This window comes from Mustela erminea, chromosome 10 (genome assembly GCF_009829155.1).
Source record: "Mustela erminea isolate mMusErm1 chromosome 10, mMusErm1.Pri, whole genome shotgun sequence".
Lineage (NCBI taxonomy): Eukaryota > Metazoa > Chordata > Mammalia > Carnivora > Mustelidae > Mustela > Mustela erminea.
The window spans coordinates 46,283,028-46,301,540 of NC_045623.1; the positions used below are offsets into that span (position 1 = coordinate 46,283,028).

The following is an 18,513-nucleotide window of genomic DNA, read 5'->3' on the forward strand; positions in this document are numbered from 1 at the left end:
CTGCTCTCTGACAGGATGTCCTCTGGCTGGAATCCCAACCCGCACGGCTGCCGGAGCGCCCCCTGGTCTGGGGCAGCTGATGGATGTGGGCAGTCTGGCCCCCGGCATCACAGTCTTGATTAGCTGGGGAAGAAAGGGCTGCTGCAACCACGCTGATGTACAGCCCCAACAACGTACTGGGGGATTTTAATTAAAAAATCCTTTCAATATGCTGTTGTGAAATACCAAAGAAACCTCACCAGACAGACACTCAGGGTTCTCTGAAATTTAAGCTTTTCATAGGCCCCAGGAACCCTTTTTATTTTAGGGTATGATGGCCAATTAGAACATCCATGTCTTCTTCTCCTGCTCAAAACAAGCCAGGCTCCATAGGTTATTATTCCCTGCCCTCTTTAGTGCCTTCTTCCTTTGTAATTTAAGTGTTACTTCACCCTGACATTTCTCAGTTGGAGCTTTCAAATTTCAGTCATGGTTGGAGAAAGCTGGGCCTGTTTTGGCACAGTGACTTGGTAAACAGATCGGGCTGGCCATTCTATGCAATCTCCTCCACTCCCATTTTAATCCCACATAGCCATCCACCTCGAGAAAGCGCCTTTCCTTCCTGCAGGAAACACGAGGTAGTTGATCTATCCGCGCAAGTGAGTAAAGAAGCAGCAATGTTTGGGGCAGCCCCTCCAATGCTTCCATAAGCAAACAGGTCGCCCAAAGCACATGCTCCAGTCCAGGCGAAGGGGAGGTAGCTGCAGGATGAGAGGGGAAGAAAACTCATCACACTTGAATTTGGAACAAAAAGTCCTAGGAACACCAGGGTGGCTCAGTCAGTTAAGCATCTGCCTTCTGCTCAGATCAAGTCCTCCATCCGGCTCCTCGCTCAGTGGAGAACCTGCTTTTCCCTTTTCCTCTGCTGCTCCCCCTGTTTGTGTGCTCTCTCTGACAAATAAATAAATAAAATCTTACAGGGGGAAAAAAAAAAGAGACCTGAGTTCTGATCTAGACCTGCTATTTACTGACTGTGTTACCTCTCTGGGCCTCAGTTTCCTCTGCTGTAAGACAGTATCTACTCCACACAGCAGCTGTAGAAATACCCACAAATATCTACCAGAAGGAGAAATGGGTGAGTAAGTAATGGTAATATTTCTCCCATGGGCATGCAGCAGTTTAACAGAATGAGATCAGCATCTTTTATTAGAGAATGATCTCCAAGACATGCCTCAAGTTAAAAAAAAAAAAAAAAAAAGCTGGTAGTAGAAATTACATATAGTATATTATCATTAATGTAAAAAATACAAAATATTATGTACTTCTAAAAATAGGTTTATCTGTGTGTAAGTGAAGAGGGAAAAAATTGTTGCATAAAAATACACAGTTAATAGTGGTTAACCCTGTGGAGGGGAGCAGGGAATGAGACCCAAAGGGAATTTTTATACTTAACTGTAATGTGTCCATTTTCTTCAAAAGAATATATTTCTTTCTTAAATGTGTAATTTAAAGTTATTTTTAAAGGAAAACAGTGCTTGTGAGATAATGTTTGTGAAACTACTTTGAAAAAACAAAATCTGACAGATGTGAGCTCTTACTGTTCACTCTGTCCAGACCACACACACCCAGACCACTGGCCCCTCGGCCAAAGTGGGCAAAGCAGCTCATTCCCTCCTCAGCCCTCTGCTCCTACCACCACAAGCTTCAAGAAAAGACCCAGCTAGGAAGACAGCTTTCTTCCTTTGGCTACCTCACTCTGCATATGACCAAAAAGTGACCTAAGACTGGGCCTCCAGCGGGGCTTGGTAAATACCTGCTCCTTAAATGCTCTGTTGATTATTATGCATCAAAGTTCTTCTAACCCTCCTTTTGGATTCTTTCTATGGGGGCTTCATTAGGTCTGATTTAGTAGAGTTGATTTAAGTTAGTGTTTCCTGAATAACTTCTTTGGTGCACACACATGCTCCCAAAAGGACAGTATTTTTCCTAATCACGCCATTCATTGAATTTTCACCCTCTTCATGGTGACTGAAGCTAACAATTCTTTATTGTGTCCCAGGTACTGTTTAGAGTATCATCCCTGAAATGGATGAAAAATTTGAGGCACAGAGAGGTTAAGCATGTCTCAGGTTCCACAGCAATAAGCGTCAGAGCTGGGATCTTAACTCAGACAGTCAGATCCATCTGCCTCTTCAAGAAAGTGTGCCCCAAAAAGCTCAAGAAAAATATTTTGCCTCACAGAGTTCAGTGGAGTTTATCCTGAATGAAACTGTCACCTTTCCCTATATTTGTAGCAAACAGAGGCTGAGATTAAAGGTAACACCCAGAGTGTATATAACATAAGGTCCTGTAAACATAGGTTTCAAGAACACAAGTGGGAGAAAAAAATAAACCTGTTTTTATCAGAGTTCATGGCATTTAAAAACACAGCTTCTTGGACAAGATGAGAACATATAACAGCACAAGACGTAACTATGGAGGGTGAAGGCTGATTCCACAGGCCGCATACAAAAATCAGATTTTTGAGCTCCATACCTTCATACACCAATGAGCAATGTACAACATGTTCGTTTTCCAGATCAGTTGGTATCATTCTAACCTCATCACCCAGAACTCCAAAAGCAGTGCTCTTCTCCATGGCTCTGGCCATTGCCAGAGGCTCCCTTACACACCTCTGCACACGGAATGTCTTTCCTCTCCGGTCATGCAAGTCCAACCAATTTTTGGGGGTTTACCTCAAATCCAATCACTGCCTCCATCCTCAGACAAGCCCACCCTCTGCCGCAACCTTGGAGACCCCACCCACCCAGCCAGATAGGATTTCTCCCTCACATGAGCATCCTAGGATTCAGTGAGCGCACCACTCAGCTGAGGCTCTTGGTGGAAAGGGTGAACTTGAAATTTCAGTGTGCCACTCTCTCTGAAAGACCTCGATTCCTTGCTAAAAAGGAATGGCTAGGAATTACACTTCTAGGTGCATTCTCCAGGGCCCAGCAAATAGTGGGTTGCTGGTGGGTTGGCATGTTTGGGCGACTGGTGTCTGATGTGGTTTGCTGCTTAGAACGTGCCTATTCAAACATCTATATAAAGGCCTGGGGCAGGGTGGCATTGTTTTGGTCACTCTGAAAGCAAAAGTTGGACCACTGGACTTTAAAAAACATTATTATTGGATACAAAGTTGACGAAAATAAAATAATCCACATTTCAGCTCTGAGCTTCCACAATAATTTTATACCATCCTTTCCCCCTGGAGCTTTTAAGTAATAGTCACAGCTTAGGCCCCCAGGCTAAAAAAACGCAGCAGCTAAAAATCCTGGTGAACAGAAGAACTTGCCCCACTGGTGGAATAATGGATCAATATTCTCCCAACGGAGAGCTGGAGATGTCATTTCCTATGTGACTTCTGAGGAGGGCAGTGGAGGTAGCCAATAAGAGGGCAGCTCCCAAGGCAGGCTGGCGGCTAATCTGAGCTCTGCTGCTCACAAGCTGTGTGGCTTCGGGTAAATTACTCAATAACTCTGTGCTTTTGGTTTCTTCATGTATAAAGTGGGGTTAACGAATTAACAGCATTCCTACTAAAAGGTGGTGGTAACAATTAAATGTGGCCCACTAAGAAGAGGGTTGTGAGCTATGCTACTGTTTGCAAAAGAGCAATCACTTTTTTATTACATTATAAAAGGTGCATATAATCAGGGAAGAAGAAACCAGCAGAGGCTGTTTATAACTGTATAATGAGGAAGAAGAACAAACTCACTCAATGGATAACTTTTAATAATGCTTCAACTCTCTGGGCATCATTGTGTACATTTCTCACACGACAATCATAAAGCAGGCTTGCTTTTATAATGCCTGTGATTTTGACTAGAGATGATGGAGTTACTCTTTAATTAACCTGCTGCTACCAGATGATCCAAAATAAACTATTCATCTTTTAAACATATGAGCTTCTCACACCTCCTAAAGTGAATCCAAAGTAATTGCAGCTAGCTTGGGGGAAGGGGGGAGAGGCTTCAGCTTAATGTGACCACAAAACTCCATTTTGGATGGGATTTATGCACCATCCCACACCCTGATACTGTCAACAAATGGCAGAAAAATAACCCACGACTGACAAAAAACAAACTTATAAATAACTTCAACTGACCTTATTCTCTGAACTGAGAAAAGAATCTCTATAATGATGTTGGACGGAGGCTATGACTGAACTTACAAACAGACACATGCTGGAATCATTTGAGCAAAATAAGAAATTACTTCACCTAAAAACAGTTTCCATAACCAAGGACATGTAAGCATTTTCCCCTCAAGGCTGGCACTGTCTTAAGAAGTACCTCCTGTCTACTGCCCCTTTCTGGCCCTGAAATGTGGGAAAGGCTGAGCTCCTTTATGGTTTAATAATTTCTCTCCCCCTCCCCTTTTTTTCTTATTGATTTCTTCCTACAACCATCTCTGGCAAGATTAGAAAACCAGAATTCAGAACAGATTGAAGTATATACACTTTTTACTATAAATTATTTGATTTCACTGGGCTTTCCTTCTGGTAAGGCATTTTAAATGGTATTTTTCTTACTGGGTCTCTTACAAGGGATCTCTAATCCTATTTCCCAGAGACACTACAACTGAAAAGGAACTGTGTGACTTTCAATTAGGTGGCAAAGTCTTCATGTTCCAATTGTTCCAGCTTGTCCAATTTCTGCTTTCAGAGTGACCAAAATAATGCCAACCTGCCCCAACCTCTTTGCCGGTTCCTAACCAAGACCTAAAGCTCAGGCTGGAACACTTCTTGCCCCAACCCCAATCTTGATTTTGCAATTCCCACCTGCTATGGGTGAAGCATGGCCATGAGGTCTGTGGCTTTGTAATGTGGACCTAGGCACTTTCTGAGGGGAGAGAAAGACCACTGTATTTCAATTCACCTGCAAAGAGGAATGTGGGCCCAGGGTCAAGACCAGAGATGGACACAAACTTCCTTTCCAAGACTCTCATGTACCTAGGATGGGATAGAAAGGAAGCAGGCAGGCCCTCTCCTCTCTCTCCCTTGATTCTCCGTGCCTAGGTACAAAGTGGTTGAGAGGCCTGTAGCTCTCCAGACACATTTACTCCTGGGTGGCTAAAAAAAAAATCAGACTAAGGTGCTGACTGCCCCCTTCTAGCAGTGTTCCCTGTGACATCTTTGTCTGTGTCTGTCTGTCTGGTCTGTGTCTAGTCTGTCTTTGGCTCTCCATCAATCGCATTCTCCTTGCCTCTTCGTATCTATTGGTGTGTGTGTGTGTGTGTGTGTGTGTGTGTGTGTGTCTGTCTGTCTGTCTGCCTCCCTGCCTGCCTGTCTCTCCCTCTGGGTAGGTATACGTCTTCATCCTCCTCTCTTTGTCTTTCTGCTTCACTCTGCATGTGTCTTCCTTTCTTTCTCTCTCTCTGTTCCAACTCTGTCTACCTTGGTGAGTCTCTGCTAGCCTGTCTGCCTCTCTCACAGCTGCTCAGCCAGGACTGCGTTATAACTTTCATGACGCCTCCGCACTTCAGCTTCATGGGCTCCTCCCTTCATTTTATATATAAATACAAAAACATATTTTACGGCTGCATTAGTAAAGAGGCAAATATAATCTAGGATGGACCCACTATTGTATATTAATTATTATTATATTCAGTTTTTCTCCTGATTCAAAAAAATAACTTAAGACACTTTTGAGGGCCCCTACAATGATTGTGGGCCTCGGGCACTCTGCCCTGTAGTCAGTGTCTCCCTGTCCCTACACGCGTACACACACACACACTCTTCCAGCTAGGGGACTGGCCTTGCCTTCCCAACCTAGAAAAGTATAAGCTAGATCATATAGTGTCCTTCTGCTCTAAGCTTTGCAGCTATCTTGTCCCTGTACAATCCTTTACTTCTCATAGGTTAGGGTAATAGCACTGGTCATGTCCTTGCACCAGAAGATTAAGACCAAAAGAAAGATAGAAATAAACCAGGTGTGTGCTCCTGCCCACCCTAACTCCAGGTGAGGCTCCAGGTCTGGTCCTCTAGACACCGGCCTTGGGGATGCCCCTGAAGCCTTGGGCAGGACTAAGATGCTCCTTTCTTTGCCTTGTTTCCTGCCTCTCTTAGCAGGAGAGTGGGCTGGATGGAGGCAGCAGGATGTGCAGCCAGCAGCTCCCTTGTCGTGACACGACTCACACCCACCATCATATCCCTGCATGCCTTGGCATCTCATGCCACAATTACCTGCTTGGAGGACTAACAAAACAATGACACATGGTAAGGGTCAGGAGCAACTGGATTTGATCATCTTGACCTGTGAAGACTGAGAAACCTTATCTGAGAAACTTTAATAGTCATTTGCCTCCAAACCTAACCATCATTCACACTCTATCCCCAAGACATAGTTTACAGGTTTGATATTTGGTTCTTCAACTTGTTTCTATAATAGTCCTAATTAAAAAGTCCCCCGCAAAATCCCTAAGCTTTTTGCTATCTCCCTGGGAAATAGAATAAAATGAAATTGATTTTCTTCTTTATCAGCAAAGCTTATAAATTGAAGGCACAAATCCCAGGAAGCCAACACATTAAATTTATCTTAATGCTACTAATTGGACAAAAAAAAAAAAAGGCCTTTTTTGCTTATTAAAGTTTTAAAAAACAACTAAATCCCACCTGTTTGAAATATACTTTTCTGTTTCTTTTGGCCCCAGTATAATATAAAGTGGCCCAATGTGTTTTTAAAAAGATTTCTCCCTTTTGGAAGAATTATTTGACCATTTCTGGCCCCAAACCTTTCTTTTTGTCAAGTTTTTGTTTACAATGATGCCCTCTTCCTTGTTGCTTTTTTATTTGCTAAAAGATTTCACTATCTGATCCTTTGTGTTACCTACACGCATTTATCTTCTAGTTTCCTTCTGGTCTCAGAAACCTGTCAACAATTCACCTTATCTAAGACTAGAGGAAAAAATTAAAATTATAAATCTAATAATGGTAATACTTGAAAGCATAAATTTCTGTCCTTTCAATATCCTCTGCATATCTAACTCAGTTCTCTGGCATTTCCACTGGTTTGAACCAATCACAAAATTCTCGTCTTCCAACAAGCAAGGGCACAGAAAGGATGAATGACAAAGGGATCAAGTTCCTAATAACATATTCATGAAGGTTCCCTTTTGCATGGTCACATGGAGTCTATCTCTAGGTTAGGCCCAACATGTGAAATTTCCAGACAATTTGAATCCCAGTATCAGAAGGAAAAATGCCACCGATTTCTTTGTTAGCAGCTAGGAGCACATTCAGAGAGGTTCACCTTGGAGGGCACAAACAAAAGAATGGCAGTTAAAACACAAAGGTGGATGCCTGCATTTCTATTTCCTGACTCCTCCCCACCTTAGCACCCTGAAAGAAACTCAGAAATCATAGGAAAACCAGAGCTTCATTGCACAGGAAAAGAATCTGACTGTTGAAAGTGATGGCAAGATATGCCAGGTTAACCCCAGCTTCCAGTAGAACAGCAGAAGGGGCAAGACAGGGAGAAGCACAGTAGTACTGACCAGGCCAGATTTTCTCTTTCTGTTTTATTTGAGGAGATATGGTAGGTCCCAATCCCTTGTGCCTTCCCCTACGTTAATGGGACAATGGACACGGAATGGACTTCATGTCACTACACAGGCCTACGTATGTAACATTTCACTGAGTCTACACCAGGCTGCCTGACTATGTTTAAGTATAAAGGCTCTATTATAACATACATAAATATATTTTAAAAATTAAAATAAAAGTATTATTAATTAGGCTGGCAAGGTAGCACATCAAAATTCAAAGAAAGAAAGAGAAAATGTTGTCTCTTCTTTTAAAGGAGAAAACAGATTTTCAGTGCTATGTGATATCAGCAAATAATTATATCATAGAAAAAAAAAAAACGAGGGAGGGGCACCTGGATGGCACAGTCAGTTAAGTGTGGACTTTTGGTTTTGGCTCAGGTCTGATATCAGGGTCATGAGATCCAGGCCTACCTAGGGTTCTATGCTCAACTTGCCTTTCTCTCTCCCTCTCACTCTCTGCCCCTCCCCCATTCTCACGCATGTATATAAGCACTCTCTCTCTCTCAAATCAACAAATGAATCTTAAAAACAAACAAACACACACAAAATAAAGCTAGTACCTAGCTGGCATGTCCTGGGTTCTCTAGCGTACTGTGGAAGCTCAAGGGTCACCGTGGGCGCAAGGGGCAAATTCATAGAAGGAATAGCCACTTCTGTGAGTTTCACACAGTGTGTCCTCCATAAGCTACTGTTGCAAGAATGATTCCAGTGCTTTAAAAAAATTAGTTTGGGGGCGCCTGGGTGGTTCAGTGGGTTAAAGCCTCTGCCTTCAGCTCAGGTCATGATCCCAGGGTCTTGGGATCGAGCCCCGCATTGGGCCCTCTGCTCGGCGGGGAGCCTGCTTCTTCTTCTCTCTCTGTTTGCTTCTCTGCCTACTTGTGATCTCTGCCTGTCAAATAAATAAATAAAATCTTTTTTTAAATAAATAAATAAATAAAATTAAAAAATAAAAAATTCGTTTGAGGGGTGCCTGGCTGGCTCAGTGGATTAAAGCCTCTGCCTTCAGCTCAGGTCATGATCCCAGGATCTCAGATCAAGCCCCACATCGGGCTCTCTGCTCCGCAGCGAGCCTGCTTCCTCCTCTCTCTCTGCCTGCCTCTCTGTTTACTTGTGATCTCTGTCAAATAAATGAATAAAGTATTTTTTTAAAAATGAGTTTGAAAACACAGAGAATTCCTCTGACTTAAGAAAAATCACAGCAAAACTTTTCCCTGAGAAAAAGAAATTTGTGCCATTTAAAAATATTTTTTTCCAGGTGTCATTGCAGCATAATGCTAAAAACTGGAAATGAGCTAAATATCTAAAAATCAACCACTGGCATATACTTTATAGAGTTTTAGGCAATATTAAAAATGATATTGCAGTTTTAAACCCTTTGACAAGGAAAAAGACTCATGATAAACTTAAAGGGTTTAAAACAGATAACAGAAGCTTAAGTATGGTAAAACCTCATTTTACAATGTTCATGTATTTATCACCTATAAAGTTATATATATATATATATATATATAAATACATAAATCCACTTACACATAGGAATATATTTATGTGTCCATAAGCTTTTGGCCCCCTCTCCCCTTCCCTCCTTCTTAAAATCCGTCACAAAAACTTATATAACCCGTCTCTCGGGGCAGGACAAAAGAAGGAAGGAACTGAATAAATGAAGAAGCCAAGACTCTTTCAGCAGAAGGAGAGAAAATATGAGAAACATCATATAACATCATTTTTGTCTCCCCACACAAGGCGATTATATATTGTTGCTAATCACTTCCGGTAACTTGAGGGCATGGATTCTGGAATCAAAAAGACTTAAGAGATGTCCTGCCTTTCCCATTTCCAGTCTCCATGCAACCTACCTTCTCCATTAACCTTTTCCTACCTTTACCGATACTGTCTGAAGGCATTTCTGCCTCCCTGTCATTATTAGCAGAGCTAATCCAGGTAGAAGCACCCAACACAGCTCCCGGCACCTGGTATGTCATCAGTCTCTGGTCCCTTCCCCTGTCAATTGTGCCTAAACATGTGTGAGTCATCTTAACTAATAAGAAATCTAGGCCACGTGAATGAATACTTTCCTGAAAACTCCTAAATAGGCCATACCACTAGGTAGCAAAGTGAGGTCTGGGGTCTTCCCCAGGACCAAACATTTGAAAATGAGAACAAGATGCTGAATCAACCCAAACCACAGCCAGTCTGTAGTCATTACTCTCTGGCCACGGCTCCCCAGTTGCAGCTAAACAGAAGGGCGCTGTCTGTTGGCCAGGTTTCCCTTTCCAACACTTTTCCCAGTGGTCTTGGCCCCACTTCAATTCCCATCTGTGCGCCTCTGAACACTGAGCGCGCTCTGTGCCGAGGACGCGCGGGCTCCGTGCTGAAGCAGGGGGCGCGCGCTCTCCAGGGGCTCTGTCGGGCCGGCCTCGGGGCTGCGGAGGCAGCCGGCGCCGCAAACAGACACTTTTGCAGACTGGACCTGAATGAGGACATGCTTTGCAAAATCCACTCACCACTTTACTACATTAACACAGAAAATAAACTCAGAATTAAGTGTGCTCTTCGTTCATGTTGTTGCTTTGTTTTTTTTTTTTTTTTTTTTCCTAAGGTCTCTAAGAAAATTTGCAGACTCAAGAGAAAAATCTATGCTGACTTCCAGGCAACATCTCAGGGTAATGATATGTTCAATTAAAAGAATAAAAAACTTGCACTCAGGTGTCTTCTCACAAATATCAGTTAGTGGCTTTGGGCAAGTTATTAAACCTCTCTGTGCTTTAGCTTCCTTATCTGTAAAGTCTGTAATAATGGTAAGTACTTCAAGGGCTATTATGATATTAAAGAGTCAAGTTTATAATACCCTTAGAACAGCGCCTGGCATGAAGTAAACATTAGATAAGTATTTGATTCATTGATACACACACACATTACACATACAACATATGTAGGTACTACTGGGCCAAAGGAGTAGACATGGGTGGGGAGAGGAAGACAATAATCAGGAGCATCTACTCTTTGTTAGGTAATTTCATCTCTATGACCAAAGGGGTATCACTGATCCCACTGTAAAGAAAAGAAAACAGAGATTCAAATAGAATAAAGAGACTTAGCCAAATCTGCAAGGTACTGAGCTGGGATTTGAACAAAGGTAAATCTGAATCCAGATTTTTGTACCACAGCATGTGCATAATATTAACAATGATGTTAACAGCTAGCAGTTATTTCCTTTTTAATTCCATGCCTAGTATTTCACTTAATTCTTACAAGAATGCTTGGTACAGTACACAGAACCAGCCCTGACATGCCCATAGTGCACCCAACTCAATCTTCTGTCTCTGGTGGCAGCAGCAAGGGAAAGGCCAACACAAGATCATAGTTCTTGCCCCGACTCAAACTGTTACAGAATTAGCCCCCCCAAATAGCACACTAGGTATTCATCCATCAAAAACAATAAATGCTGAAAAGACCATAGAAGAAACATAATCCATGCACTCCAACTGGAAAGGGTGCACTTAGTTTGTAGATGAAAGCAGTAGCTTCTAGTCTTTCCTTACTCTGTTAGCAACATACACAAAAGGTAGAGCTTTACAAGGGTTGAAATACATATAAATAGGAGTTCTGACATTTTTTCCAGCTTTCTGCTTTGGCATCACTGTCTCAAATGGCAGCATGGTGAAAGACAGTAAAAAGGGAGAAATGGAGGGAGCAGGAGACAGAGGCAAGAGAAAGAAAGAGGAAGAGAAGTGGAGGTGGCTGGTGAGTAAAGGAACAGCAGAGAGAATGGCAGATGAAAGGAAAAGAGATGGGGCAAGGGTGAGGCAAAAAAGAGAGGAGGGGAGACAGAAAAGGTGTTTATTGAGCACCCACTTTCTCAAAAAGCTGTCATGCTGGAAAGTATTTAGAGCTCCTCTGGTTGAAAAAAACCCTTATCTCCACCCTGTTTCTGAAACGGCATCTGTGAAGAGGATCTCTACTGAGACTTCATCTGTGGATTCTGGAGAGACCAGGTGAGGCTCCCAAGGTCAGCATGCCTCGGGAGTGACAGTGAGGCTCAGGCTTGAACAACGGGGACCGAGCACAGGGAGCAGAGGGGGACAGGGATGCTCCTGAGGCCATGGGTGCGGAGGACTCTGTTTCTGCGCGTTGGACAGCAGCTGGCAGGCACTACTCTGGCACCCTCGAGTGCTGTACTCACTCGATTACCGCCACTCCCTGCCTCTGACAAGCCATCAACACTAATCATCTCTTTCCCACAAAAGAGTCCTCCTTCTCATTTCTTCTGGAACAACATCCCCCGAAGCTCTGGAGGCCTATTGGATAGTGCAGGTTGATTGATAACAACTGTGTCTTCCAGCAGAAGATTCCACCCATGAGGATCCCAGATGGCGAGATGACTTGCGGTAATTTTCTCACTGAAGAACACTGGGCTCAGGCATCCAGGCCGTATTCAGCAGAGAATCCTTTCCAGCCGAATCCACAGAGGAGACTTTTTACAGCCATAAGCCTTTACTCGAGTTGTTATCGGAGTCTTCCATCACTGGCTGTTTAAGAAAATATTAAGAAGCTCCACACAGACTTCTGCTTTACAATTTCAGTTGCCCAGCCTGGCTACGTGTACTGGCACGCAGTCCAGGGGAAGAATGCTGGTAATGCCTGCTATCTGCTTCCTCGTGTGTGCAAAAATTCTTCCCAGGGGCCAGTTGGCCTCCTCAGTGAGCATCAGGGACAAGGAGTAGGATAAAGTGCTATCCAACCTCTGCTGACTTGGAGGGGGTTGTAATGAGTCCAGGTGCGCAGGGTCACATAACTGGGCTACAGAACAGATTATCCATTCTGGTCATTCTACTCAATGCTTAGAAAACTCTAAACATCCTTTTTGCCTGAGGGAATGATGAATAAAACAGTATAATGAATAAAACCATTTTGGAGTGAAACTCTCCTCATTTTAAATCCTGGCTTTGCCATAAACATGTAATGGACTTTGAGCCCTAAACCTTGGTTTCCTTGTCACTGAAACAGGAGAACCAACACCTCCCTTGAAAGGTGGGGTTCAGTAAGATCATGTAGATGTGGCAGGGAAATTTACTAAAATTACTGTTCAATGGTATTGTTCTTTCTTTAGTTCTTTGTTCCTTCTCCTTTCAAGCAACTAAGCAAACTCTCATCCCTTGCCTCAGGACTTGAGCTAATCAAAAAGTAGCAGGTGAACAGGTATCAAAGGCCCTTCTTATATAAACACTAAAGGCCACTGTGGGGAAGAAAAAGCCCAGCAATATTTTGAACATGTGATGTTGAAAAATACCATTTATAATAGCAACTAAAGACAGAAAGACTTAAATTAGTAAAGATATGAATAGATAAAGCTATAGAAAAATTCAATGTTCTATCATGAAAATATCAACTCTCCCCCAAATCTATAATTATAATCTATAATCTCAATGACAATATTGGAAATTTTCAAGCCCATTATAAAGTTTATGCAAAAGAACAAAGGGCCAAGAATGGCCAAGACACTATGGCAGAACAAGGTGCAGGGTTCGGGAGGTGGGAGGAGTCCTGCCTGATTAGATTTAAAGCTAGTAACAGTGTGCTATTGCCACAAAGACAGACAAACACATAATGAAGAGCCCAGAAAGGGGTCCACACATATATGGAAACTTGACAGGTAGCAGAGATGCCCTTGCAGATCACTGGGAAAAGATAAATGGTGCTAAGACAATAAATAGCCATATTCAAAAAATACATGGAATAGGATCTCTCATTCATGCCAGGTCAATTAAAGATGTGTGTGTGTGTGTGTGTAAAATGCAGTTGGCATATGCAACAATTTTTATAAGGCATCAAACTATAAACCAGATGGAATAGTTTGATGGATTTAATCATCTAAAACTTTTTTAACTAATTAAAAGACATTATTTTTTTAAGTGAAAATATAAATCGCCAACTGGAAGATACTGTAACATAAATAACCAACACTGGATTAGTAAACACAATATATAAGAATTTCTGTAAGTCAACTTAGAGAAGAAAAACAACCCAAAAGCAAAATGGGTAAAAGACATGAACGGATAGTTCATAGAAGAGGAAATAAATAAATAATAATATATAAATAATATATAAATATATATATAATATATAAATATATAAATATATATAAATAAATAATTAATAAAAATCTTTGTGACCTAATTAATGTGTCAAGAAAGTAAACTGAATCACAGTTTACAATCTGGCAATTATTTAAACTCCTGACAAAATCAAATATTGGGAAAGAGGTAGAACAACAATATATATTATACTCTGCTTGTATTGAAAAGAATTTCATCCTATTCTGGAAAATAACTTTGCATTATCTAGTAATATTAAAAACTATGCATGATCAGGGCACCTGGGTGGTTCAGTAAGTTAAGCATCCAACGCTTGATTTTGGTTCAGGGTATGATCTCAATGTTATGAGATTGAGCCCCATGTCCAGGCTCAGCACTGGGCATAGAGCCTGCTTAAGACTCTTTCTCCCTCTCTCTCTGCCCCTATCCACCCTCCATGCTCTATTTCTCTGTTTTAAAAAAAAAAAAAAAGAAGGGGCACCTGGGTGGCTCAGTGGGTTAAAGCCTCTGCCTTTGGCTCAGGTCATGATCCCAGGGTCCTGGGATTGAGCCCCGCATCGGGCTCTCTGCTCCGCAGGGAGCCTGCTTCCTCCTCTCTCTGCCTGCCTCTCTGCCTACTTGTGATCTTTGTCTGTAGAATAAATAAATAAAATCTTTAAAAAAAAAAGAAAAGAAAAGAAAAGAAAAGTGCATGATTTCGGTTAGCAATGTCATTCTCAAATATATATGTACTTGTGGGAACTCCTTCCATGTAGGCACCAGGATGCCCAAGAGATGTCTGGCAGCATTACTCATATAAGTCTCAGACTGGAACCAACTAAAGGTCCAACAAGAGGAGACAGATGAACAAATTGTGGTTTAATGACACAATGAAATGCTATAACCCAATAAAAACATCTATCAACATAGATGAATCCCATAAACAATGTGGAATGAAAAAAAGGTGTAGAAGGATATGCATAGATGTTATCTTTTCTATAAAATTCAAAATCATATAATGCTAATATATTGTTTGGGATTGTATAGAAAAACAAGATATTAATAAGCACAAAGAAACCTTATCTCAGGCAGTGAATGTGGGAGGTACCACAAGTGAAGACTAGAAGTGGCCTTCAATGGAACTGGTAGTATTTGAGCTCTTACGCTGGATGGTAGCTCTATGGGTTTATATTACCTATATTATTCCTCAAATATCTTACATGTTACATACAGTTTTACATGTATAGAATATTTCAAAATAATTTTAATGAACTTGTGAGATCCAAGGAAGGCCAATAACAAGTTAATAGGAATTTGATAGGAGAGGAATTCTTTAAATTCTGAGAAGGTACCCCAAGCCAAATGGTTGTCTCTCCTTCTGGAAGATGTGGTATGCAAATAAAACATCTGGAATAGCTTTAGCTAAAACCCCCCCACCCTCCAAAAAGGAATAGCTCTTAGGATCAACCTCATTAGTCAATACAACACAGAGGAATTAAACCAGTACCACAGGGACACTGGTAAACTACTGAATCAAACCAATCTGAAAGCTTGCACTAACAGTGAATAAGCTAGATATAGAAGTCAGTATATCCCCTTGTTGTCTAAAAAAACATAAAAACTGGGGGCACCTTGGTGGCTCAATTGGTTAAGTGTCTGACTCTTGGTTTTGACTCAGGTCGTGATATCGGGACCATGAGATCAAGCCCCTAGTTGAGCTCCACGTTCAGCACAGAGTCTGTTGAGATTCTCTCTCTCCGTCCCTCTCCCTGCCACTCTTCCCCTCCCCCTGCTCATGCACTCTCTTGCTTGCTCGCTCTCTCTCTCAAATAAATAAATATCTTTAAGGAAAAAAGTACTGGAGGAGGTAATTTTCCTCAAACACTAAGAAAACCATCAAGCAAAAAGAAAATATCTATACCCACATCTCCAGCAGTAGAGACTCCAGTATTATCCAGGAAAGACCCAAGGATGGTTCCTAGGTACCGTCTGGGACCAGAGACAACTGGCCAAGTGTAGGCAAATGAGCAATGATCAGAACTTTGGCATAGCACTAACTTTGGCACAGCACCAACAAAGGTCAATGTTAGACCTCCCACCACCCAAGAGGGACAGGGCTTTAAAATCAGAATTTAACATTTTGAAAAATAAAATGTTCTTGCATATTTGAGTTTGTAGTTGAAAAATGAAATGTATTTCTTGCACATTTGAGTTTGTAGACCAAGATTCAAATCAGCTACATTGGCAAAGCTCCAACACAGAATTTCTCAAAGTAAGCTTTAGAAAGCCTACTCTCTCATGAAGAAAGGTTTCATGGTTATGCAGGTTTAGGAAATGTATGCTACAACCTGTTCCTATTGATTCATAATGCACCTTAGAATATTAAAGCCCCGCAATGAATCTTTCCCTAAATGCATTTAAGCGATGAACTTTTCTAAAGGAACATCTATCACAAGCTGAGAAACTGTAATTGCTAAACACATTTTAGATAACACCGTCTCCATAGAGCATAGGCAGCTGGCCTCTCTGTCTACAGGGACGCCATATTGTCATCTTTTCACTCCCGTGTACAAAGCAGAACTCTAGGCTCCATTTATTGCCCCCTCCGAGAGTGACAATGTTCCATTTCCTAGTGAAGCAATGGCCTTCTGCCAGGTTTGCATTCACCACAAGATGAAGTTTGAAATACCCCAATTTTGAATGCTTCTGCTGTCATAGTAACAAACTGTTGGTGAAAGTCTCCACCAGTAACCATTAAATCATATGAATTTGTCAAGAAAACAGTAAGAGAGCCCTCTGGAAAAGCATCCCCTTTCGACCCCCAGACCCTTAAAACGCCTATGTTTGCATTTACTCTTTCCTTCAGAGATTAGAAATCAGACAGAGAGGACTGGGGCTAGCATCTTAAAAATAATATCAGAATAATATTAGAATTTAATAGGTTCTGACTATAGAACTGCTGACATTCTTTTATTGATTGAATAAGTTTGGGCCACAGAAATAGCTTTAACTCATGTTCTACTCAAGGTTTTTGAACTGCTTACTAGTGGATTCCTGATGTGGAATGATGAGTAATGGGAGAGGAGGCTGATCGGAGATAAGGTTGAACAAAGTGAAATGCCCAAATTCCTGGAGGCTGGGAGAGGCTGGGGGCAAACTTGTGAAGACTGCTCATGTGTGCTCCAGCACACTGAGTTGTTAAAAGAGTTACAGACAGATTTCACAGCTGGATCCTCCAACCTCACTTTGCATTGCAGGTGTGTTTTTAGAAGGCTCTCGGTAAATTAAAATTTTTATAAAAACTTTAAAAATTGAATATGAGTTGGAATAGGTTCAGAGCCTAGTACTGAGTTGGAGAATTAGGATAAAATTTGCTTAAATAATACATAATATATATGTACCCACAACTGCACCACATACATAATCGAAGCAGAGTTTTTCTGAGACGACAACTAAGTAAAATTCTCTCCATCAATATCTTTCACAAAGATTAAAAAGGAAAAATACTACAATATTAACTATGTCTGCCTTAGACGTTGTAATTATGGCTAGTCTTTTTCTCACTTTTAGTTTTATGTATGCTCCAAAGTTTCTATGATAAATGGGACTCTCACTTCTGAGCCATAAAATGTGTTCCCACTGAACAAAGCAGTGAGGTGCCACTGGCTTTGGAAATAGCCGAAGAGATTTTATTTTTACAATAGACCTCCACAGTATATAAAGCACAAGAGTGAGTATTAACAAAATTTATTTACACATCTTGAATGGATATTTAGATAGTTTCCAATTGTTCCTTATTTGTAAATCAGGCTATGATGTAAATCTTGGCTCAAATTTTAGCTTTTTCTTTTTTGAATAAAGTCTCAAAATTAAGATTAATGGATGATTATTAATATCCTAAAAATCTCAATGCATATTGTATATTGCTTTCCAGATTAATATATCAGGAAATGTTTCTACCAAGAATGTACAAGTGGGTCTGTCTTGTTAGCTTTAAGTATTAAAGATTTTATTTAACCTTTGTCAATTTGACAAATAGAAAATGGTGTCTCAGTCTAGTTTAGTTCTTTTTCTTTGATTACTAGAAGGTTATACCTTTTCCTGTAAGTTTATTTGCCATTTCTGTTTCCTCTTTTATGAATTGTGACTGCTTCCTCTCAACTTCATTATCCATTAATGTTTGGGTTTTGGGTTTTTTCCCCTCAAGATGTATATAAGCTTTTTTACATTAGGGTTATCCACCTTTTGTCAAATATGTGTTTTTCTGGTTGTGTTTTAATTTTTTTGTGATAAATATTATGGTTTTTTCCCCTATTTTTTCTTTGCTTTTATTTATTTTTTTTTAAGATTTTATTTGTTTATTTGACAGAGAGAGATCACAAGCATGCAGAGAGAGAGAGAGAGGAAGAAGCAGGCTCCCTGCTGAGCAGAGAGCCCGATGCGGGGCTCGATCCCAGGACCCCGAGATATGACCCAAGCCGAAGGCAGAGGCTCAACCCACTAAGCCACCCAGGCGTCCCTTTTCTTTGCTTTTAAAACCCTTAAAGTCCTTCTCTATTCAGTGATCAAATAAATATTCACTAAATTTCCTCAGAGTTTTTTACGAATTTTTTCATTTAAATTCTAATCCATTGAGATTTTTATTTCTGTCTATGATATGAGATGAAAATAGAACTTGATGTTTCCCCAGATATCTAATTTTCTCAACATTCTTTTCCTGGCAATACTCTCTTTATCAAATATATTAAATTATTCCATATACCAAGATGTATTTCTCTTATAATAGAAAAAAAGTTATAATTTTTTTTAGGTTTATAAATGTAATGAACATCTTGTCACCGAAAGGACCGTCACTGAACCCTCTGAACACTTTTTC

At 40.9% G+C, this 18,513-nt stretch overlaps 1 protein-coding gene across 3 annotated transcripts in view; it reads right to left on the reverse strand.

Moving 5' to 3' along the window:
- Window positions 1-18,513, reverse strand: part of ST6GALNAC3 (ST6 N-acetylgalactosaminide alpha-2,6-sialyltransferase 3) — a 529,248-nt gene that overhangs the window by 321,943 nt on the left and 188,792 nt on the right. Inside the window, exon 1 of one of the 3 annotated variants that reach the window (XM_032360882.1) lies at window positions 9,443-9,718. The exons of 1 other annotated variant lie outside the window; for it this stretch is intronic. In XM_032360882.1, coding sequence (XP_032216773.1) covers window positions 9,443-9,484 — 42 coding nt within the window. In that variant the 5' untranslated portion in view covers window positions 9,485-9,718. Of the gene's footprint in view, window positions 1-9,419; window positions 9,719-18,513 lie in introns of those variants that run through there. One more of the 3 variants, XM_032360880.1, reaches the window with a different exon arrangement.